Here is a 23478-nt window from a genome sequence, read left to right as displayed (position 1 = left end):
TGTCTCAGCCTGACAGCTTTATCTAAAATAAACCTTTAATTTAAGGTTTGTCTCAGGTCAAGGAATACATAATATTGTGTCTATTTCACTGATGTGTTGCTGTTATAAGGTGTTTTGCTTAGCTTTTAAAGTTGTTCTACATGTTTTAAGAGATCTACAGGATGATTGTCTTTAGTAGTTACTAATGTTCTAATAACGGCTAAAACTTTTTCAGTTCTAATGTTGACCATGTAATAATAATGTTCCTGGGAGAGTGGTCACAGCAGTGGAGTATGGGATGTAAAACTAGGGAAAAGTCTTGGACCTTGGGATTAAGCTGAGCAGTACATTTAACTGAGGGCTGCTGCACACAGGTGCTAACTTGGAAGTAGTGAACTGAAGAAAGTCTTAATATCACCATTTTATTTCACACCACTTTTTCCTTCACAAACAAAAGTGCACGTTTGTCAGTGAAGTTAGGCTTCTCTTAGGAAGCAATGTATTGTTTCTGAAGACTCCCTGGGTTTTTATTTTGTTGGATTTTTCCAGTTCCCCCGTGTGGGTGAGCATCCTGCTTCCTGCACAGTTCTGTCTGGGAGGATTCTTTCTTTCCTCGCAGGGGTGAGCTTGTAACACTGGGTACAAGTGTTTCCTTTATGTGGAGGCCGAGTGTGCCCTTTGAGCCCAACAAAACAGGAAGGCAGCCTTTATTTTACTTGCAGAAATCTTCATTTGGAGCATTGTACTGGAATCTGGTGCATTAAAACGGCAATGAATTTAAGAGAGGTAGATCACAGGTTCAGTTCATGCTCAGTAAACTTTCTGTTCAGCAAGGTGTTTATACTTTATATATATAATATGGTTCATCAGGTTTTCTGTTTGTGCTCTCCCTAGTTGAATCACTTTGTTAAATGAGTTCTAATGCACAGGCCAACAGATTCCTTTAACTCTTGAAACTATGGTAAAGATCCTGAAAAAAACCAAAACCCACAAAACATAACATTTAGCAATTTCAAGGTTGCATATACAGTCTGACATCTGCATAGCCCTACTTAGTCTGAATTTACAATCTCCAAAGAAACATAGTTCATACAGAGTTTTAGCAAAGTTACTTGCATATATTGCCTGTAGAGTGACTCTTTTCAGCATTTTATGGAATACCTTGCTTTTACTCATCCACTGTCCAGTAACTAACATAGAAAGCTGATTGTCAGTTGAAAGCTTTTTTGGCTCAAGCTTGCCAGCTTTTAATTGAAGGCAGTATGGTTGTATACTTGGCTACTGAAACGCATTTCTAAGCTAGCATTTTTTTTCTGCCTTTCAAGCAATTGTTAATTCCAGCAAGGCCTTAGACCTTCCTCTTTTATATCTTGTTCTGGACAGTACCTGTACTGGGGTCAGTGTTACTCTGCTGTTCTCAGCTTTCTTCCCTGCTGTGCTGAAAAGATGTGGACAGGCTGGAGAAGGGTCCCGAGAGAAAAGGCATGAAGATGATCAAAGGACAGGGAAGCCTGCTGAATGAGGAAATGCGGTGAGACAACTGTGTTCAGCCATGATAGGAGAAGATCTAGTGGAGACCTTATCACCATGTTCCAGTATTTAAAGAAGGTGAAGACTCCCTTTTCACAAGGGTTTTCATAGAAAAGATGAGGGGTAACAGGTGCAAGTTTTTCTTGGAGAGATTCCAACTGGACACAAGAGGAAAATTTTTCACAATGAGAACTATCAGCAATTGGGATAATCTCCCTAGGGAAGTAGTGGGTTCCCCAACACTGGGCAATTGAAATATTTGGCTAGACTAGGGCGCTGGGCCATGTTGTCTAGATTATTCTTTTGCCAGGGAAGGTTGGACTAGATGATCCCTTAGGTCCTTCCCAACCTGGTATGACTATAATTTCTAGTGTGTTGTGTTCTTAGGTCTGTGTAGTGAATGTGTAGGCTCATTTTGAATTGTGAGGCTGCATCTGCGAGTACTGTGTTTGATTCTGGACACTTCACTGTAAGAGGAACATAGAAGTGCTGGAGTGTGTCTAGAGAAGGGCAACAAAGCTCATGAAGAGCCTGGAGTGCAAGTCCTGTGAGGAGCTGAGTAGGGAAGCAGCTTCTTCTCCTGAGTGAACTTTGACAGGACCAGAGGAAATGGATTTAAGCTGTGCCAGGGGAGGGCTAGGCTGGATGTTAGAAAATGTTTTTTTCACTGAGAGGGTTGTCAGGCATTGGAATGGCCCAAGACAGTGGTGGAGTTACAATCTCTGGAGGCATTTAAAGGGCATTTGGACCTGGTCTTTCAGGACATGGTTTAGTAGTTAATTATGGTGTTGGTAGAAGGTTGGACTGGATGATCTTGGAGGTCTCTTCCAACCTAAACATTCTATGATTCTATGAAATGCTGGACCTCCCAAGGCTGCACTTAAACCACCTTCCAACAATCCAAGACATTTAAGTTACAATTTTCTAGGGTCAGTCTCTTAAGTTCCAGTCTTTGCTGTCATGAAATGGGAAATAAAACTGTTACTGTTCCAGCCCTGAGTAGGACAAATGGTGTCAGTGTACTTTGTATGTGGGTGTGAAATGTGTGAGTGCAGGGATAGGTATATTTCTGTGTGAATTTACAGTTTGAGAAGATTGGAGAGAGGTACTTTGTGGCAAGCTGCTAAAAAGCATGGCAGCTGTTTGAAGGTGCTTGTGGGCCTGGAATGCAGTTCTGTTCCAGAGATTAATGAGCAGAAGCTTGTGCAGGCTTCAAACAAGTAGCTATTTCTGCAGTAGCTAGTAGAGTGGGGTGTTTCCTGTATAAAGAAGCAGTGGTAGAAAGCTTAGACCTACAGACACTGGCAGGATGGGCAAGGCATGGAAGGAGAAATGGCATTAAGTGTTTCTAAAGCTGGGTCACAATATATCTTGGTCTCGCCACCATGTTGCTGAACAGTAGATTCCCTGGACAAGAGGAACACTACAGTTTAGTTTGGCAGAATATATCTGGAGGAAGAAGGGGAAAAAAAAAACCCCAAACACAAAACCAAACCAACCAACCAAACAAAAAAACCCAAGCTCTCTTCAAGCTAAGAATAAACATGGAAAATGTGATCTGGATTGGGTCAGGCTGGCAGGTGACCACAGCTGCTTCTGTTAGACTTTGAGCAGCAAAGGCAAGTGAACAGCTTTGCTCCTGCTTGAAGCCTGCAGGGGTGTTAGGAAGGTGGCTGGAACAGCCCCCCTGGGAAGGGCGGTGAACCAGCAATCCCTCCAGATTTCCCTGGTTGTCAGGGGATACTCAGCATCAAATGGCAGCTCATGACTTGGAGGGCAGGGGGATGTTGGCCTCAGCTAGGCCTTTCTGTGCAGTTCCTGTTGCTCTACGTGCAGGCCATGGGGGAAGCAATGCCTTCAGGAGGAAGGTGATACCAGCTCCTTGCTGGGCATTGTTCATGTTCACCTTCTCAAGCAGGGCTGGGGGTAGGACTTTGCAGGTAAGAGGAGGCACAGGATGTTGATCCTGCCCATATGAGGTCATGGTCCACTGACTGTAGAGAAAAAAATGTTTATTTGCTTGTTGAGTTGATTTTTTTTTTCTTGCTATGGTTTTGGAAGTAAGGCAGAATGAGAAAGAAAAAATGAGTTTCAGGGGTGGATTGAGTTTCCCAAGTTCAGTCACAGCAGGTCAAGTTATTGAAGAGATTTGTGACTCCCCAGAGAGGTGGGTTTGTGTTTATGCAGGGCATGTGTCGTAGCTGAGGCACAGAAGAATAGATAGAAATGAACTTGCTAGTGGTTATTTTAGGATCAGTTGATAGACTTTGAAGTTGGGGTTTTTTTCATGTTGTTGAATTTATACAAAGACACTTCATAAAAATAACTGTTATTAGATGTAGAAGCAGTAGAAGAATTCTGTTTTGAGACTTGAAAAGATGGTATGTAACCACTGGGATTGTTTTCACTCATTGGCAGCTTTCTCTTCACTTTCTAATGACAGAGAATTATGGAATTTGTTAGTTGTTAATTTACTATATGAATGAAAAATTAAATGAAAACTAAACCTATATCCTAGTATGCTTAGCTCCAGCTCCCATACACAGTGGTTGCCACTGTTTATTGCTACCACTCTGTCAGCAAGAATTAAACCTAGAAAATACCTTGTCACCTGACTGCTGCCCTACTTTCTGGGTTTGATCACATTTGATTCAGATTAGAAATAAGAAAGTGACACAAACTCTTTATCTGACCTCTGTATGTTCTGTAACCCCTGGTACAGTAAGCTTGTGGAGTCACCAGTGTGTTGTACTTCAGAATCATCTGCTGTAGTCAGTACTTTTACCCAGTTTCACCATTTCACCAAATGAGGCTTATTTTCTTCTAAAACTTTTATTTTGAAACATCTTGTCCCAGGACAGAAGAGAGAAAAAACAAATTCTTTACACAAGCAAACTAACAGTGGAGAATTAAACACCCACACTTCCTTCTTCAGGAGTTCCCCTGCTTATATTTTTAAAGATAGCAAGGAAAGAGAGAGTTTTAGTAGTACTCAAATGTGTCTTGATATTGCTGTCTGGCAATGATGATATTCCCTGTACCACTGGGGAATCAAAAATAGATTGGACAGAAAAGGTAAAACTGCGCATTGCAAAATGTAGCGTGGGGTAGGACCTTCTTTCTTACTTGTCTGGATGAAGACAGCCTGGGAGAGGCTTTAAGCCTTTCTCTTTATGGTAAAAGCCAGCTATTGACTGTAGCATCAGTATATCAATACAGGACTGTATGTGTCCTGGTCTTCTGAGGGACTTGAGTATAGGAGAAGCTAGGTTAGTTATTGGGGTGGCAATATTATATCACATTCTCAAATCAAAATGTGATGTTGGAAGAAGGGAACATGAGCAAGCTGAACATGAGCCAGCAGTGTGCCCAGGTAGCCAAGAAGGCCAATGGCATCCTGGCCTGTATCAGGAACAGCGTGGCCAGCAGGTCCAAGGAAGTGATTCTGCCCCTGTACTCAGCCCTGGTGAGGCCACACCTCGAGTCCTGTGTCCAGTTCTGGGCCCCTCAGTTTAGGAAGGATATCGAGGTCCTGGAGCAGGTCCAAAGGAGGGCAACCCGGCTGGTGAAGGGACTCGAGCACAGATCCTATGAGGAGAGGCTGAGGGAGCTGGGGCTGTTCAGCCTGGAGAAGATGAGGCTCAGGGGAGACCTCATCACTCTCTACAACTACCTGAAAGGAGGTTGGAGCCAGGTGGGGGTTGGTCTCTTTACCCAGGCAACTCTCAGCAAGACAAGAGGGCACAAGAGGTCTCAAGTTGTGCTGGGGGAGGTTTAGGTTGGACGTTATAAAGAATTTCTTTACGGAGAGGGTGATCAGACATTGGAATGGGCTGCCCAGGGAAGTAGTGGATTCTCCATCCCTGGAGCTATTTAAAAAGAGACTGGATGTGGCACTCAGTGCCATGGGCTGGGAACTGCAGCGGGAGTGGATCAAGGGTTGGACTTGATGATCTCTGAGGTCCCTTCCAACCCAGCCAATTCTATGATTCTATGATTCTAAGATGGGGGAGGGATGAGAAGGTTGCTCAAACCTGTGTAAAATGCCAGGTCTTGGACATGTGAAATTAGTTTGTCTTTCATGGATCTTTATGCAGATGGCTAGGGATAGAGGGATGGAAAAGAAGAGCTTTAGCAGGAAGTAGAAAATGGTGAAAAATGCAAAATGTGAAGAGAATTGGGTTGGTGTATGGAAGGTGTACAGGTAATAAAGCTGTCAGAGTCATAGAGTTTCACCTTCAAGGGTTCTGCTGCAAGAGTGAAGACAAATTGTGTGTAAGGGCTGGGGCAGGAGGGACTGGGGCTGGTCAGCATAAGCAGAGTGATAGGTAATCTGAGGGAAAAAGGGAAGAGGGCTGGCAAAACAGTATAACTTTTACATTGTTGATGACTTGCGAATCAACAGTGACAAAAGGAATATTAAATGATGGAAGCACGAGAGATGGAGATCGGAGGGAGAAGTTACAGTGAGCAAGAGGTCAGAGGGAACAATTCAACAACTCTCCTGTGAAGGAGAATCAAGGAGAGCGACACGGCGACAGGAAGCATAATCTGTGTCAATGTGACTTGGAAGTTACACAGATTGAGACCCAAGCCAGGAAGCTGGGTTGAGGCTGAAACTGTCAGTCTCATGCTGTGTATATATAGGAAAAGGAAGATGAGTGGAACTAACTCAGGACACGTATTTCACTGGCCTTCAACTTTGAATTTCTTAGGTTTCATTGTTAGTGTCATAACCTTTTTGTTGTCACTGTTTAATATTTATTTCTCAGAAAGAAATAAAATAGAAGAAATAATAAATAGTGTTTATCAAAATAGTATGTCATGTTTGGCTTGTCTCACTTATTTGATGAAAGTGTATCTAGAAACTAAATTCTAGATTCTAAATATTTGCATATTTGAGCTCTCTTGTTCCTCAAAGCATCTTTCAAATGAATGCTACCAGGTCCCCAAATAAGAAGCAGTTCAGTTATGTGAAAACAAAAAAAAACCCAAAATAGTATTTCAGAGCATGTTTGGTCAAAGTTGTTGGTGTATTTTCTCACAAAAGTCATTCTCTATAACCAGTCTTATAGTCTAGATCCTTATGGGAAATGTACAGGTGCCTCAAGAGGTTTTGAGGATTTAAACTTACTTCCTAGTTTTCCTAATTAGGTTGAGTAGGTACAATAGTTTGTATTATGCTATGCAGATTTAGTTCTGAAGAACTGTTGGATTGCCCTACTTATGCCTCCCCTGTCCCCAGCCAGAGCCTCAAACAGGCAGGAAATCAAGACACTTCAAATTAAGCTTGTTTTCTACCTGGGATCTTGTATGTTTGTTTTGCTTTTAACTCCTAGTAACATTATGAAACTAGTCTAGGTTCATCTCCTATGATAAGCATATGGCATAGCTGAAAGGATGCTGAAAGCGCTGTGCTTTGGTGATTATCCTCTTGTGATGTTGGCACACTTATACCCCAGTGAAGTGACTCAGTCTGTTTTTTACACTCTACCATCAAAGTGTGGTTCAAGACCAAATTAGACATTCTGAGCTTGCTGGTAGCTTTCCCTCCACATAATACAGGTTAGTAGCGCTGGGCTGAAATAGCACAGAAGGTTTGAAGTCTGGTGCGGCAAACCCAGTTCACCAGACTGTCTCTCCAAAGCCAAGATGAACAATGATGCAGGCTTTCTATAGTGAATAACTTATCTTTTAATGGCTAATACTAGGTCAGGTCAGTGGAAACTCCTTCTGTTATAGGTGTGTTTTGCTGTCTGATACATTAACATGGGAGACTTATGTATGGAGAGCAATGAGTTTGGCTTAGTTGAGTAAAAGATTTCCTTGCAGTCTTTTCTCTGCACAAACCAAAATAAATACATCAAGACAAACACAGTTATTTTAATATTTTTCTAGTGAAGATATATTCTTTTGTTCATTGAGAAACAAAGCTTCTACTTGGTACTACAAGAGGAGCTGGTAACTGCTTGGAGGCCTGCTACAAGAAGTGGTGCTTAAAGCAGTCAGTTCTGCACAAAATAGTAGTGAGTGAAGAAAGCAGCAAACTAATGTCTATGTGCCTGTGATGTGCAGGTGTTTAAAGTGAATAGCACAATCACAAAAACATGCGTGTGATTTTCCTCATGTAGACTGTTTGATTATATTAACCTCTTTGTCAGAGTGTGATAGTGGAAATACACCTAATGACATACAAATGCTGTTGTTCTTTAACAAAAAGCAAACCCACAGCTGCACAGATTGAGTCTGCTCAAATTATTCACTTGGTTCTGACCTGCTGTAATTAAGCAGGTAGGAAGCTTTGTAGTGTTGAATATGCAGATTGAAAATGGACCCTCTTGGGATCCAAGGATTTCAGCAGAATTACACTGCTTGACCAAGAACACTTAGTTATGGGTCATAGTTATGTTAGGAGGGAATAGTGAAGTTCAGTTGCTCTAAATTTTTTCCATTTATTTAATTTTAGATAAATGCTCACATATTGCTTACTATGGGAGCTGCCAGGGTTTTTTTTACATGTTTTCCAGGGGTAGATAAATAATTGCTGTGGTTTGTTTAGCCAGGTTTTCCCTGTAGAAAACAAACATCCAAACTTTTCTTCCTCCTGCTAATACATAGTTTCAATATTACATTAAATTGTTTGGTCAGATTTAGAGCTTTCTGCACCTGGAGTTGTTTTCTCAGCCAGCCTATGTGTTTGTTATCAGAGCTGTATCATTTGCAATAAATATCAAGCTAAGAGTCTTATTAATTACCTATGCTGATATGCTTTTTGATGTGCTTTTTATTGGGTTATGCAAATGTAGTCATTCCTGTGTGATTAAAACGAGGTTATGGAGGGGTGGGGGGCTCCACCCCTGTGAGACACTGAGGAAGAAAAACAATACTTTAACTTTTCTTTCAAAACAAGCAAACAAAAAAGACAAAGAAAAAAGTGAAGCAGCCTGCAACACGAAGTCTTACACTTGATTTTATTGTACTAAATAAAATTTTAAGAAATTACTCCAGTGGTGAATATGAAAATACACACCTTTGCGAAGTCTTGGCAAAAAAGAAGTTGGAGAGGACCTCTGGAGGTCATCTAGTACAACTCTCCTCCCAGTCAGTTCAGTGTGCTCAGGACCCTTTTTCAGTACCTCCACAGATGGAAGCATCTTGGCCTCTCTGGGTCCCTGGTCCATGTGGGACCACCGTTGTGGTGATGGTGAGTTGAAAGCTCCTGTGTTCCACCTTGCCTTTGTCTCTTACCCTCTTAGTAATACTTTTGAGAAGAGTTTGCCTTTCTTCCCTGTACCCTTCTGTTAAGCAGCAATAAGATCTCTCCTAGTATAGCACCACAGAACAAAGCAAACTTCATTGAAATGAGCCAAATGTGTATAGCACTCTTTGTAGTTTGGGGGTAATTTGTGTGTGTCAGTGGAAGTGAGTTTCCCTCACATGCACTTTTGATATTCCTTGTCCTTTTATGTGGTGTCTTGCTGTTTCTTTGTGCTATGTTTCGATTCCTCTGATTGCATCTTTCCTCTGTGTCCACTGATGACGTACAGGGTTATCATGAGTGACCCCAATCCTCATAGTTTCTGAAACTCTCCGTGCCAAGTGGTTTATTCCTTGAAAAAAAAGCCCTGTGAGGTGTCACAGCAGTTCCCAGTTTTCATGGGAAATAAACACCAGTTATCTATCCAAGTTCTCACCAGCTCTGAGAACAGGTTCTTCAGTCTTGAGAGTGCATTGACCACTGTGGCTTTCTGTCTTAAGGGAACTGTGTGTTGTGTCTGAGGGCACATACGCTTCCTGAAATCACAAAAAAGTTTTTCTCTTTTAAAGATGGTGCCATGCTCTTCAGATTGGTCTCATTTTATATCCGCTTGTAATCTGAAAAGTGATTCAGATTCTCCCCTTGATTTTGGACTAATTCTTTTAAAAGTGGCTGGGGTGTGAGGTATTGGCAAGATTTCCCAGAGGCACTGGCAGGGCGAGTATGGTGGTGATTTACACCACTGCTGCAAGTTTTTGCACTGGTGCTACTTTTTGTATGGTTAAGCTGTTGGCTAAAATGTTATCACTGTGAGGGACGTTGTTGAGTACAGGCTTGCACAGCTATAGTATTGCATGGGTTGTGTGTCTTTGGCTGTGTTTTTGGGCAGCTGCTTGACTCTGTGAACATAGTTTTTGATAAAGAGCCTGACTTTATATGGTCCACAAAATTGTGATATCAGGTAATGTGCCAATAGTCTGAAAAAAGGATGAAATTGTTCCTAACTAATACAAAGGGCTAGATGGAGAAGTGGCCCAGGGCATTCATGTTTTACCACGTTTTATCAAGAAATTTAAATATTAGCCCTTACTACGGACTTAGCTGAAATAAAGCTCCCTGCCTTAAATTATTACCCTAGGAAGAAGAGCAACCTGTGTACTGAAGAGTAGCAGCTACTGTAGCTGGGTTCTCTGAAAAACAAGGTGTCACATGCAGTATGTGTCTTGTGACCTGATTCCATAGCTATTAGGTAAAACATTAGATCATTAGAGAGGGGGCAGTGGCACAATTAGCTTTTTTTTTTTTTAATGTGTCACATGGAAGATGAGCCTCAAGTCAACACCAGAATGAGAAAATGCTGGTTGTTCCCTAGTTAGTCATTGTCTCATCATCTTGTGCTGTACTGAAGTTGAGGTGCACAGCAGATGACACAGCGTTTGTATTCCATGGTCTCAGGGTGAGCAGTGCAAGATTTTAACCAGACTCTGGAAAAACAGATCTGCTCAGTGACTTACAGACCCTTGTTGCAGACTGTTTAGTGTGCTCTCTTCTGAACCTCATTCCAATGCTTGTGTACATCAGTGAAAATATTTCTGTTGATTTTAGGAAACATATGATGTAGTTTTGTAGGCATTGGCTACCTCATGAACAATAGTTTACTTAGAACTACAGAGTTGAAAAAAAAAATCTTTGCAAAACATTTCTTAGGGAATAATGAAGCAGTTTTCTTGCAATTTTAAGTTATTTTCTTATATAGAGAGATCTGTTAAGCATATCAGTGATGCAGCTAGCACAACTAGAACGTGCTATTGCATTATAATTGAAAGAAGCTATGTTTTGTCATTGTTTGGTGGCATACAAACAATTTAAATTTTTTTTTTCAATAGTGAAGAATTTGCAGCTCTGTCTGCTGCCCGCCCCCCCCACAGTTCAATGGGCTGCTTTGGGTTAAGAGAGACCAATAGGTCTCCTCTCCTTTTCTCAATTCCCCTTCTTGGCTGGGGAGGGATGATGGGGTAATAGAGCAACTGCTATAGTTTGTCCCTGGATCTGGGCTAAACGTAGACAGTCTCTAGAGACAGGCAGCTTCTGTCTCTAGACTCTGCCTGCACCCAAGGAGGGGATAAGGCAGGGTTAGGGGACCTCTGCTCAGTGGGTGTTCTGTGACCTGCTCTCCAGAGTTAACCTGGAAAATGTCCTCTGTCTTCTCAGGTTGTGTGTATCTACAGATACTGTGCATGCATTTAATAAGCAATGTACACTGCAGGTGCTGATTTTCAAAAGCAGGCTGCAGTGTCCCCACTTGGCTTTCAGTAGAGTCAGCATTCCTGGGTTTGGTTTTTGTTTTTCAAACACAGTGGAATAGAAATTATGCTGTATATCAGTCATTGTTAGGTTCAATAGAGTGAATTGTAGAACAAGATGCTGTACGAAGTGCAGCTATCTAATGGTATCAGAATAAGGATATCTAGTCACTTAACCCTAGATCATGGAAATATTTGAGTAGATGGAAGTGTTTAAGCTCATTGAAGCAGCAGTAGGCCAGGTCTCTGATCCCCCCTTGCTGCATGGAGGAATGGCAGTGATAAGGTCAGTGTTTTTCTTGATGCCTCTGTTGAGCAAGAAGGTAGAATGAATGCTGAAACCCTTATCCTTCACTGGTATTTATGGCATAGGAGATAAAAATGCTTTTCCTAGGTGCCTAAAAGAATCCACAGTCAAGCCTAGTGAGTGGTTATCTTGTGCATCTCCATCTAGATGCAGGTGCTGTAACCCATCTCTGCATTTGACTTAATGTTTCATTATGAATTCTGAAGCTTCTCCAGACCTTGAAGCTATATAGTAATTCAAGCCTTTTCTTGCTTCTTCCAAGAAATGCAGCTTGATGTTTAACACTTTTTAAAAGAGCTTTGAAAACATATTTCTGAATGTTTTCACTTTTATTATTCACGGTTCTTTACAGAAATAACATATGGAAATTACTGAAACGCTGCCAAGAAACTCTTGGTTTGTGACCTAGGCCAGGGAATTTGGGAAGACTATGAATTATCTGAAAGGTTACCCGAGTCACAGCAAATGTTATCAGTGTATTTCTCTGCATGTCTAGAGGAAAAACAAGATGTGAATGTGTCAATGTACAATAATTCTCTTACATAGATGTAGTAGCACCCTTCACAGTTAATGTTGTGCCAGAGGAAATGACTTGGGTTTTTATTCCTTTTCAGTTATGTGGAAAGTATGCCATGGGAGCAAGTAGAAAGAGGTTTTTTAGTGGAAGAGAGGAGGGAGAAACTGTTTAGAAGGGGTGCAGAGAGCATCAAATATAATCCCTTTGGTGGTGTGCCACATTCAGCAGCACTTAGGGACTGGATTTTCTGAGGCACTCAGTGTTTGCCTAACAGTGCGCTCCTGATGGAAAGAGTGATACCATGTCTGTTCACGTCTGTGGCAGCAGTCAGGCCCACTGCTGCTCACTTTTCAGATGGTTTTATTTCTGCATTTATGACTTCAGCACAGATAAAAGTCTGCAGACAGCTGTGAGTGAGACAGCGAATCTATCCAAACTCCAATGGGATTTAAAACCTCTCCTGAGAGTGCTATGCTGAAACATGTTCAAAGTAATTCCTCTTTGTCCTTTAGTCTCTGAAAAGGCTGCCAGTGAGTAGGATCTGGAATCAAGAGGGGAAAAAATAAGTCTACAGGGAAAAGGTTGGTTGATGCAGGAGTGATGACTAGCTGAAACCAGATGTAGGAAGATAATTTACAAGTCTGGCGTGTTTTAACTTCAGATTAAGTCAGATAAATGGATCAAGCATGATGCATGGACTAGTTTACAGCCCCTGCATATTTGAGTCTGTCCAGGTAGTAGTTCCTGATGTTTTATGGCTTAACACGTAGTGAGGTGAACATGTCCTTGGAAAGATGGCTGTGATTTTAGCAGCATTGTTACCTAAACCAGGATAAGGAGCCTTGATACTTCAGGATGCAAATGCCCATGTCGTAATGATCAGAATGAGTCAGAAATGATAAGCCAAGCAAACTGAAAACAGCTGTAACTTGTTGTAAACAATCTGATAATTTTGGAAGCTGAAGAGTTATATTTGAGTGGTTCAGTCTGGGTCTAGGAGAAGGTTATTGTCAGTCAAAGCTATGAATGGGGCAGGGCAGTTTGCCAGCAGTTTGTTTTAGGAAAGAGGACTACCAGGAAAAGAGCAGCCCTCCTGCTGCCTAGTATGGGTCCATCTCAGCCAGTCTTTTCCTGGTTATGAGGAGGAATGCCATCACAGGTGTGGGATTGGCAGGAAATTCAGTGGCATTGCATTTAAAATTTTGCAGAATGCATTAAGAGGTATATTGGGAAAGTAGTAAGCACAGGTGTTCTGTGATCTGCTAATTTTTGAAAAGTTACTCTATTGTTAGTGTTGTTCCTTCAGAGGATTGCAAGCAGTCATTCATAGCCCTTCTGCCCATGTGTGCAGTGTGTGTCTATCTTTGTGAGATTTTTTTTTTTTTTAAGAAGTTCATTATGGGCAGAAATACTGTTGCTCACTGACAGCATACTGATGGCAACCAGGCTTTCTTCAGGAGAGTAGCTCGCACAAACTCACTATGTTCAGGTAGCAGAGATAAAAGTAAAAAAGGGCACTTGAAGAAAAGGGGGGTGCTTAGAGAATGTTTGTTTTTTCCAAGCTTTCTGTACTGTTTTAATTAAAATTACAAAATACAGAACTATGACAGAGTCTAAGGAATGACTTGTCTTTTTTGCTGTATTCATTATTTGTTTTATACAAGTGACATGTTCTTGCATTATTTGGAAAAAATAAAACAAAACCATAAACCCTTTCTGCCTCCAGAAGAATGATGGAAGTTAGAATCCGTTTTGCATAATCCCCTCACTTTTTGCTTGTGGATACAGCTGTGCTAACACAATGCAACGTTTGAGTTGAGTGGTCTGCCAAATCCTGGCACCAATGGTAGTTTTCAGACTGAGGCTCTTATTTGATAGATTTTCAAAGTGATACTGTGCTCCGTTGGATCTATGAAGCACTGGAAGTAGGCTTTCAGTTAACTTCTCAGAGGAAATACTTTCAAAAGGAGAAGTTTAATTTTGCCAAGAATCTGATAAGGTCGGAGTAACGAGACAAAACAGAGCTTTGTAGGTTAGAGATGAACTCAACCTGCATTACATGGAGTAGTGCAAATGTGCTAGGAGAACAGGAAAAGGAAGTGCATGAGGATGCTTACATGCTGAAAATCCAAAGTTCTGTGTGTATCTTTTAGCATATTCTCAAGCGTAAGTTTGCATTTTGGAATTAATTTTTTTCACATTTTTAAAAGATGTAAAATGTATTTATCCTTCCTGTTTCTGGGTGGATAAACCAGAAAACGAGTTCACTGAGTTGAATGGTTTATGTTTTTCTAATACTGTATATTTATAAATTGATATTCTAATTTGATTGTCGGATTATGGTAATTCACCATAGGTTTTCAGGTACATAGATAATAGGCTCTATCTAGCTCCCATGTATTTCTAGCTCCCATGGATATGTTATGTATATGTTATGATATGTAGGGACTATAGTTGAGCTCTCCCTCTGCACCCCACTACTGGTGAAGTGGGATGGCCTAAAGACTACAGTGTCAGCTCTCAGCCAGTGTTCGTTAGTCTTCTGACATCAGCTAACCTATGTCAGTGTATACTTAAGGGCTGGACTGATTTTCTCCTGTTCTTCCTGGGCTGCAGAACAGTAAAACCCTTTTTTGTTTGCCTAAAGTAGTTCCTGTGAGTGTCTCCATGGCCTTTACAGATTGAGAATGAAAGAAGACAGCCAGTTCCTTCAGTGGAATAATTTAGGTTTAAAATATATATATAGGCTTTATATATATATATGTATAGTGTTCTGCTAATTCTGCTGGTCAGCCAGCCCAAGGAATGCTGCAGATACCTCCTTCCTTCTGTGCTGGCATTAATTGAGTCTCCTCCCTCTCTTCTTTTCTCAGCACTTGCACATAGATAGTTTCTTCTTCAGTCAGATCTTGTTAGGTTGGCTGAGAGACCACAAATCATAGTTGGGAACAGTTGTATAGCCTTGCTTCCTTAGGAAGCATAGCAAAGGTGTGGTAAAAAGGATTGTGGGCAAGGACTTTTAAGTTCCCCAGATTGCTGTGGCCTTTGTTTTCCAGTTCAGGAGAGGAATATGGACCATCTCATCTTTGCTAGGACTTTTAACTAAAGAAAATGGGTTCGTTTGCCTTGTAAAAGCAAAATTGGAATGAGAGGATTAAAGGGAAGAATCCTGAGAAGTGCAGGAAGAAGGCAGTAATCAACACTACTACGGTTAAGTGTAAAAACGTGTTAAAACACCAAATAAGGTTGCAGGAGAGTGAGGAAAACAGGAGCTATTTTGACAAGTCAGAGGTCTCAGTTACATCCAGGCACTCGAATGGTGCTCTGGCATTTCCATGTAAAGGAAAACCAGGAGGAGAAGAAACAGTGAAAGGATTTTTTGAAACTCACAACTTGTGTGGGTGTCAGCATCCATGGAGTTTCATTGCATTTCAGAGAAACATGACAAGTGTACAGATCTTTCTTTACCCTACCCTCTCCTGTCGTTGACACACTCAAGCTTTGTCCTGGGTTTACGGAGCTGTAGGAAGGCTGCATGCAGGAGACCTGATGCTGCTGGAGGGACATCCCAGCTGCCATGGGGCTCAGGCACCTGCTGCTGCCTCAGAGAGCTGGGAGCTGTGCAGTGCCCATCAGGTGAAGCTCTGACTGCTTCAGCACAGAGGAGCACATGCTCCTTCACAAATGGTCATGTGAATTATAAAGTGCTCATTCAGCTTGATGACATCTTTGGACGGGTTCCTGAGCAGTCCCCCAGGCAATGTCTGAGTAAATCTGTCTGTGCTCTTTGCCTTGGTCATTAAAACAGAGAGAAAACAGAGAGAAAAGAGAAACTGTGTCTACAGTGGGTGCAGGAGAAGACACTTTGCTGTCTTCCTCCACCTGATTGAAACAAAAAAAATTATTTTATAATTAAATAGCTCTTGTTATATGAAAACCTTAAGATTGTTTAGAATAGCCAATATCAACTAACAAGAGTCTCTAGAATGTTTGATGTTCCCTAGAACTGAACATTTGTTTTGTACCCTTGGGCATGTGGCAATGGAGGACAACAGAGCTCAGCAGATGTAATAGCACCTGCAAACCCCCCACCTCACTAGACTTCAGACTCTTACAGGATTGGTGAAGTCAAATTAGACAGACTCTAAGCAAAGCAACAGGTTCCCAGTGCTTTAGAATATATGCTGATTTACAAAGAAAGTTTGATTTTATTTTTTTTTTAATAATTTTTTACCCTCAGCACTGTTCTTTGTCTTCCCTTGGTCATCCTCTAGTGTTTGGGTTTCACAAGAATGTAGAGTTCAGCAATATTTTTTTTTTCTCTTTCAACGTTTAAAGTCTGTAGACACTGTCTGGAAAACAGACTGGTTCCCGAGCTTCCCAGCATGGCTGCTTTTTAACCAGAATCTAAGTGGAAAAATGTAACCTTTCTAGTGCTCTTGTGGTATGACCTCTGGAAAGAGAGTGAACAATTTAAAAATTCCTGCTACGTGTTAAAACCAAGAGAAAATGTCTCTTTTCTCCTGCTTCCACTTCTCACCCTTTTCCGGTACTTGTGCTTGCCAGGGCTTTTCATTTAACCCTTTTTACTTTTGATCTCCTCCTTCCTCTTTGGTCCTGTTTGCCCTTGTTGTGGGGCCAGGTCTGTATGGGTCTATTTTTTTTTTTTTTTTTAACTTTCAATTTTCTCTCTCCCAGCTGCTTTGATTTGCTCAGGCTCCATCTGCAGCCATGCCACTAAGGTTGGTTTTCACCCCTTCATTTCAAATTATGCTTGCCTAAAATCAGAAGTTCTATCTTAGTCCAGAATGTCTTGTACCTGCAATATCTGCTGTTCAGGTAGCTGAAACTTCCAACATAACCATATACGTGTGAGCAAAGAGAAGAGTTGACATACTTAATTGTAATTATAAAGAATTGTATGTATGAATAAATAAATAAATAATAAAAATCCTAGAAGAACTTCTTAGGCATGCAGCTTGGCTTCTGTTTAGTTCAGGAGTTTGTTCACAAATTACTGGTGTGAACTGGCTGTGACTTGATACAAACTCTACTGATCAGCCAGAGATCACCCCTGTGATGTTTCTTGTTATATGCACGTTCTACTTGTGCATTGTATATTTATTAAAGTACACATTCAGATTACCTGATGGTGGAAAATGCAGCTTCTTCCTAACTGCATCTTTAGTTTCTCAGAATACCTAATTTTATTTCAGGAACTTTAAGCAGGATTTTTTGGGGGGTGTTTATGGTTTGTTTATTTGTTTTCCTATTTTTTATGTTGGGTTTTTGTTGTTTTGTTTTGTGTTTTTCTGCATTCATGATAATGTGTTTTCTCCCTTGTGGATGATTTTTAATTGTTTGCCCCCTCCTGATTAGCCCCATTAATACTGTAGTAGTTGAGAGCAGTTCTTAGTGATTAGTCTAAACATAATGTTTTCTTTGTACTTCACATGGAGGTCAAGCAAACAAAGCAATCATTATGCTTTAGCATTCTCTTTTAATTAGCACATTAAAATCTACTCAGATCAGCTGTGAAGAGAAGGGAGAAACATGGAACTCCGAGTATTATTGTCTTTTTGAAGTATTTTATGGAAAAATAATAGACTAAAGGGATACGCAAGGATTCTGGTAGGGAATAAATGGCACCCTGTTGTTGGCGGAAAGGGCTTTGGCAGGAGGTTTGTCATGACTGTTTTTGTGGCTTAGAAAGGAATTTCCTACAGACTGAACTAACCATTGACAAAATGTTTCTGCTTTTAGGAGTTCAAGGCATACAGTAGAGTCTTCCCGGGGAAGATGTCGTCTTTGACAATGAAAGCCCGTTGTCTGGACAAGAGAGGAAGTTTCTTTAAGGTAAGTGAGATATTTATACAGAACATAAAACACATGGTTTTATTTGAAATGAGTGTGATATGCAGAAAGCATTTTCTGTAGAATGGGAAGCACTTCACTGAACTTCTCTTTTTAAAGGTAGTTTTCATGGTTAGATTACTGTCCATTTATTTAATAAGTATGTTGTTTTCCTGTATGCTGAACAGAATATCTGATGTAAAAATTGCGGATTTCTTTGCTGCTAATGCAGAGTACCTAGACTTTATTGTTCATAAAATCATTAGTTTTCATAAACTGGATTGTGAGGTTTAAAGTTGCACTAGGGCCTTATGATTTCCCTTATTGGATTGAAAATGGTTTAATTCCCTTGTATACTTCAATAAAAATTGGCTTATTGGTTGTGTGTAATCTGAACCCTCACAAAAATACTGTATTTGTATTCTTAATGTATATTTCAGTCCTTTTGGTGTTTTGGTGGTTTTGCTTTGGTTGTGGGTTTTGTTTGGTGATTTGATTTTTTTTTTTTTTATTTTTTTAAGTATTTTTTTAAGTATTTTTGAAATACTTTGAAACATTCAGCCCAGCTTCCTGATGATACAGGCACTGAGAGCTAGTTGTTCTTTTCTGTCAGGGACATGCCTATAGAGAGAAAACAGAAACAGTTCCATTTTGTATTTCTGTATTCTGGGGGCTGTTCTGAGCTGTTGTGGTGCTTACAGCACTCCTAATAGCATATTCCAGTGAGAAATGCTGAGTGAGAGCCCCTCTGACTTACCCCCGTATGCCCTGGGTGACACCTGGGAAGTGGCATGGGTAGAGGCCTCTCTGGACTTGAGGTGGTGCTCAGAGCTGCAGTGAGGTAGAGCCCTCAGTTGAAGCATCATCAAATACTCCCTGAAACTCTTTAGAAATGCATTTTTCCGTGGGTGTGTCCCTCCGAGTTTTGCCCCTCTAACTGGATTACAACTGGGAGATGGAACCTTGAGACCAGGTTGACTGCCTGCATCCTGTTCCGTGTGAGGATGGTTAAGGCTCTGAGGGATTATGTAGAAGGCTTTGGGGGCTGCAGTGAGCTAAATGTTTTCTAGGGGAGTGTGGGAACATGTGTTTTTAGATAACAGAGCGACTTCATGCAGTGGAGAGGCTTCAGAGAGCTGTCATCTTCAGCAGCTTCACAGTCCTGTTGCATGTACACACAGAAGGGTTTGGTTCAAGTGTTGCATGTTTTCTTTATCTTAAAGCCATCCTACCAGGCAGATCCCTAAGCAGCAGATGATCATCACTGCAGTGACAGCTCTCCTTCCTCTTTGGGTGATCCAGAGCTTCCTGTGGTCTGCGGTAAACAGGGTCTTCTGGGGACAGGAATCACTTCTCAGTTTTGCAATGAACTTTTGTTACATCTCATATGCACAAACATCAACCGCCATATAGGGAGAATGGTCATGTTTTTAAATCATAGTAAGAAACTCTTGTGCTATAAAGGAATATTTCTAGGTTGTCACTTATGCATGAACTGAGGGAATCATGATGTCAGGGACTGTCAGCATGTACCCGTGTAATTTTCTGCAGTCCTATGGAATCTTCTTGTGTGGAAAATAGATGCTGGAATAGCTGTTTTGTGCACCCCCTGCTCATGATGTCAGGATTGTAGTTCTCAAAATGATTCGGAAATACCTGAGCAGCAACAAGACACTGGATTGTTAAGGCCATAAGAAGCACTGACAATTAAGAAACTAAGGTCATACTAAATTTTCCTAAATACAGGAGAATGCCCTCAAGAATAGTGGGAATAAAAGACGCCTCAAAGCTTACCTCTCAGCACCTCTGGGAATCTGTACCGCTCTAAACCTCAAGCATCTAACTGGAAACTGCTGGCAGTTGGTGTACCCAGCCTGTGTGTAGTGTACACTGTGTCTGTATGTGTGTGCAATTCTGTGTCCAGTGAAATTACCTTTCCTTTCTTTCCCTCCCACATGTTTGTAAAATCATGACAACAGTCACATTTGTTGCAGCTCGATGGGTGGGCACATCAGATTTTTGTGTTATTTTAATTTGCCTTTTCTGTTGGTGTTTAGGAGACCTAGTAATTAAGATGTAGCCTTTTACCCATGCTTCAGAATGCTCTCCCAGAAGTGCAGACTGTGCAGTGTACTTCTGCACATGGTTTTCATGTTATGCTTGTTACTCTATAGTTGTCCAAGAAACGTTTGGCGTGCTGGCACGCAGTTTCTCAGGGCGCTTAAGTGCTCATGAAGAGGATCTTACCATTCTTGGCAACATTTACAAGAAAATTCATCGACAAATACCGGTGGGAAATTCCAACTTTTCTTTCTGATTCTTGTATAGTTCCCATCGCTGTAGCTTCCGACCTTGTCTTTGTTTTCTCAGGTTCTTCTTTTGACTGTGAGTACGTCAGGAAAGCAGTACTGTCCTCATTTTACAAAAAGCAAAAGTTTGTAGTTTTATAGGCTGAATTCTCTGGAGTCTATACCTTGCAATTAGTGAAGGCTCAGAACCAGTAAGTAGTAAAAATGAAGCAAAGGTGAAGTTAGGTTTGGATAATGCAGGGCTGGAATAGCTTGCCAGTAGTCACAGAGGGAGTCTGTGGAAAAGCAAGTAACTGAATATATGTCTCTGAGAAACATCCTTTTTACTGAACCATTTGCCACACCAGAATGTTCCTACCTTTATTGAACTGGCATCAGAGGTTTTACACCATAAAAGCTTTTCTATCCCAAAATCAAACATCAGGTAAAACTTTGTTGCTTACTGGTGAATAAGACACTGAATAATTTTAGTGGTCTTGGGAATTGGTAGCTCACTCTGCAAAACAGACAGATTGCTGCCACATATAAAATACTTCATTGTGTTCAGACATTTGGCCAAGTCTAGAAATAGCTTTCCCAGTTTGGTGCATCTCTGGCTCTTTGCCAGCTCATCACACAGAGTGCTCTATGAGGGTTGCTACGCTCTGCTTATCAAAGCAGGAAGGAAAAGGTGTGATGCCAAGAGGGATGCAGGTCTCCAGAAAGTATGAAAAATGAGATGCTGCCAGGAAGGGAGGGAGGCTAGTGAAGTGCTGATCATTTGTCCAGTCTGATACTGATCCTTGCTGTCTTCAGCCCTTGTTCCCTTGCCAGATTACTACCATTTCCTCTTTAGCTGTTGTAAATCCCAGGGCTTGGAAACATTCAGCAGTCACCTTGGCAGACATTTTCAATATGCTCTCAGACAGATGCTGGTTTTGTTAATTCTCTGTACAAGCTTATTTATATTTCAGCAAAGCAAACCAAACAAACCAACAAAACAAAACAAAAAACCAACCCAAAACCAAAACAAACCACCAAAACCAGGAATTCAGTTGTCGTGCAGTGATGAATTATTTTTTCTAAAAATATCCTGAAACAGACATCTCATCAAAGCCACCTGTCTTCCTCTTGGTTCTGGGAGACACTGAGTTGAGTGAGTAAGGAGACCGATAGCTGTGCTGGGCTTCTGAGAGAGGCACCAGTTTGTGTCTGGTCTTGGGCATGTGCTTTCCCCAGTGCATGGCAGTGATGCATTTGTAGACAGAGCAGCTTTAGAGAGGTGACTGTAGTTCCTTGGGAGTGTGTTGCTTTGTGTGAACACACTTTCTCTGATTCTTGCTGCTTAGATGATGTCCTGGAAGATGTAAAACATAAAAACTGAATATATGTGCTCTGGTGGCAGAGTGATGAGGGGGTATGCTTGTGGTCTGTATGTAGGAATAACAGTCACACTTGGCAGCTTCCAAAAGCTGAGATCAGACTTGTTGAATGAAGATTAGTTGTTGACAATAAGCACTGAGTGATAGTTATAAAAGGAAATCTGTGGCTTCAGATTTTGCATTTCATTATTTTGTTCATGGACTTCAGGAATGTAAACACAGTACATGATCATTTGTGGCAATCCAATGTCTAGGATAGGTTGGGTTAGAGATTAGTGTACTGGGATGCTATGTGAGTTCATGCTGTCTGAGTCATATGAGTCAATAATTCATATTTCAGTTTACAGTGGTTGTAACTTCTTTTTAATTTACAGAACAGTGCTTTATCAGAATGAAACTCTAAAGAACATCAGACACAAAAATGGTTAGTTATTGTGTTATATAAGGTCTTTTAATTTTGGTGGGGTTTTTTACTTTTAATTAATCCATTATCTGAGATGTCAAACTTTTGAATAAATTTTGTGTCATGTAAATCTCTTCTTCAGAAAGTCTTGGGGCTCATGTATGTTTTACACAAAGATGAGCCCCTGAAAATATATACATCCAATTCTGTTGTTTTGAAACTGATTCTTATGGCCTTGATTTCAAGTCTGTTGAAACCAATGGGTGAGCTTTCCCATTATTTTCAGGAAAAATAGCAATAACTTTTTGCAAATGGAGAAATCTGACTGAAGAATTTCAGGTATTGTGAGTCTTCTGCTAAGAAGAAGGCAGCCTTCTGCTCCTGCTTGTTTTCTCAGGGCTGGATCTGACAATATTACACACCCAGGATTCTTCCTGCATTCTGTAGAAACGTATTATTAACAGCTCATCTTGTTACAATGCCAATCATGCAAGTATCACGTACACTTTATAATGACCAGAAGTTTCATTGGTCCTAAATACTTCAGAAATTGTCATAAAATCATGAGTACACTTTGTTATTTTATGTAAAATAATTTGTCAGCTGCTGTTGTAACAGTGTGTGTCAGGTAACTGCAGGAATACCCAAAGGATGCAAATCTGAAAGAGTTGTTTGTTTGGTTTTTTTTTTTAATCAAGAGACAAGTAACTTTTTTTTTTCATGGAAAAAATAATTTAAGAAAAATAAGTTTCCATTTGCAGAAAATACTGGGAGTTTATTTTAGAAAATAAGGTTTTTATTCCTCAAGCTAAATGTTTTAGCTCAGGTGCAATACCTGCAGGTAGCTGGTGAGTCACAAGTTGATTGAGGAGTAGGTCCTGTTCTGGGGGACTCTGTAGGTCGGGTTCAGGTTTGATGCTCAGCACTTGACTTGGTTTCTTTGTCCAGGATGCACTGACATTTCAGGTAGGCTAAAGGAAGACTACCTTTTGTCATGGAGATTATGTAGGATACCCAAAAAATCTGGCCAGAGAATGTCAGCATAAGACTACTTGAAGCATACCATTTTATTTCTCTTCAGAAAAAGAAAAACGAGAGTCATGTAACACAGAAAAGACATACAAATTAAAGTGTTAGGATTACAGTGTCTTCAAGATAAAACTGTTCTGCAGTGCTCACCTTATGCTTTTCTGATTTAAAGCATTTCTAAGTTAAAACCTGGTTTAAAATACTTGTTTTCAAGAACTTTAATCTTATATAGGCAAGTACTTTTCCCAAACAGAGTATTAAAGAGGCTGAACACGGCAGGCATACAAAAATAAATAAAAATAACTTCCAAAGATAAATACCAGGAAGAGGAAATCCTAATGTAAGTAATTGATAGGCTGTAATTAAACCTGGAATGGAATTTGTTCAACAAAGCTGTGCTCTTTTTTTTCCATAGACTTGCCACACTTTTATTTAAAAATGGCAAATTGCATATTTCTTTCTGAACTGTGTTACTTTCTGAGCATATATTTATTAGGGTTTTTGACTTGCATTTTGTATATCTTGATACAAGTAACAGGAAGAAATCTGTTGTCTCGGTATTTTAGAATGCAGTTAGCTATTTAGAAGAGCGTTTAATAAGGCCTATTGTAAGCTGAGACTCAAATATT

General features: G+C 40.6%; 1 protein-coding gene across 8 annotated transcripts in view; it reads left to right on the top strand.

The window, feature by feature from the left end:
• LOC139793865 (sodium/potassium/calcium exchanger 3-like) overlaps positions 1 to 23478 on the top strand; it is a 208531-nt gene that overhangs the window by 152594 nt on the left and 32459 nt on the right. For 7 of the 8 annotated variants that reach the window (XM_071738730.1, XM_071738729.1, XM_071738731.1 and 4 more), the window contains one exon: positions 17658 to 17750. In XM_071738730.1, coding sequence (XP_071594831.1) covers positions 17658 to 17750 — 93 coding nt within the window. Of the gene's footprint in view, positions 1 to 17657; positions 17751 to 21064; positions 21192 to 23478 lie in introns of those variants that run through there. The other variant, XM_071738735.1, reaches the window with a different exon arrangement.

This window comes from Heliangelus exortis, chromosome 3 (assembly GCF_036169615.1).
Source record: "Heliangelus exortis chromosome 3, bHelExo1.hap1, whole genome shotgun sequence".
Taxonomy (NCBI): domain Eukaryota; kingdom Metazoa; phylum Chordata; class Aves; order Apodiformes; family Trochilidae; genus Heliangelus; species Heliangelus exortis.
This window is presented reverse-complemented; position numbering and strand designations above follow the sequence as displayed.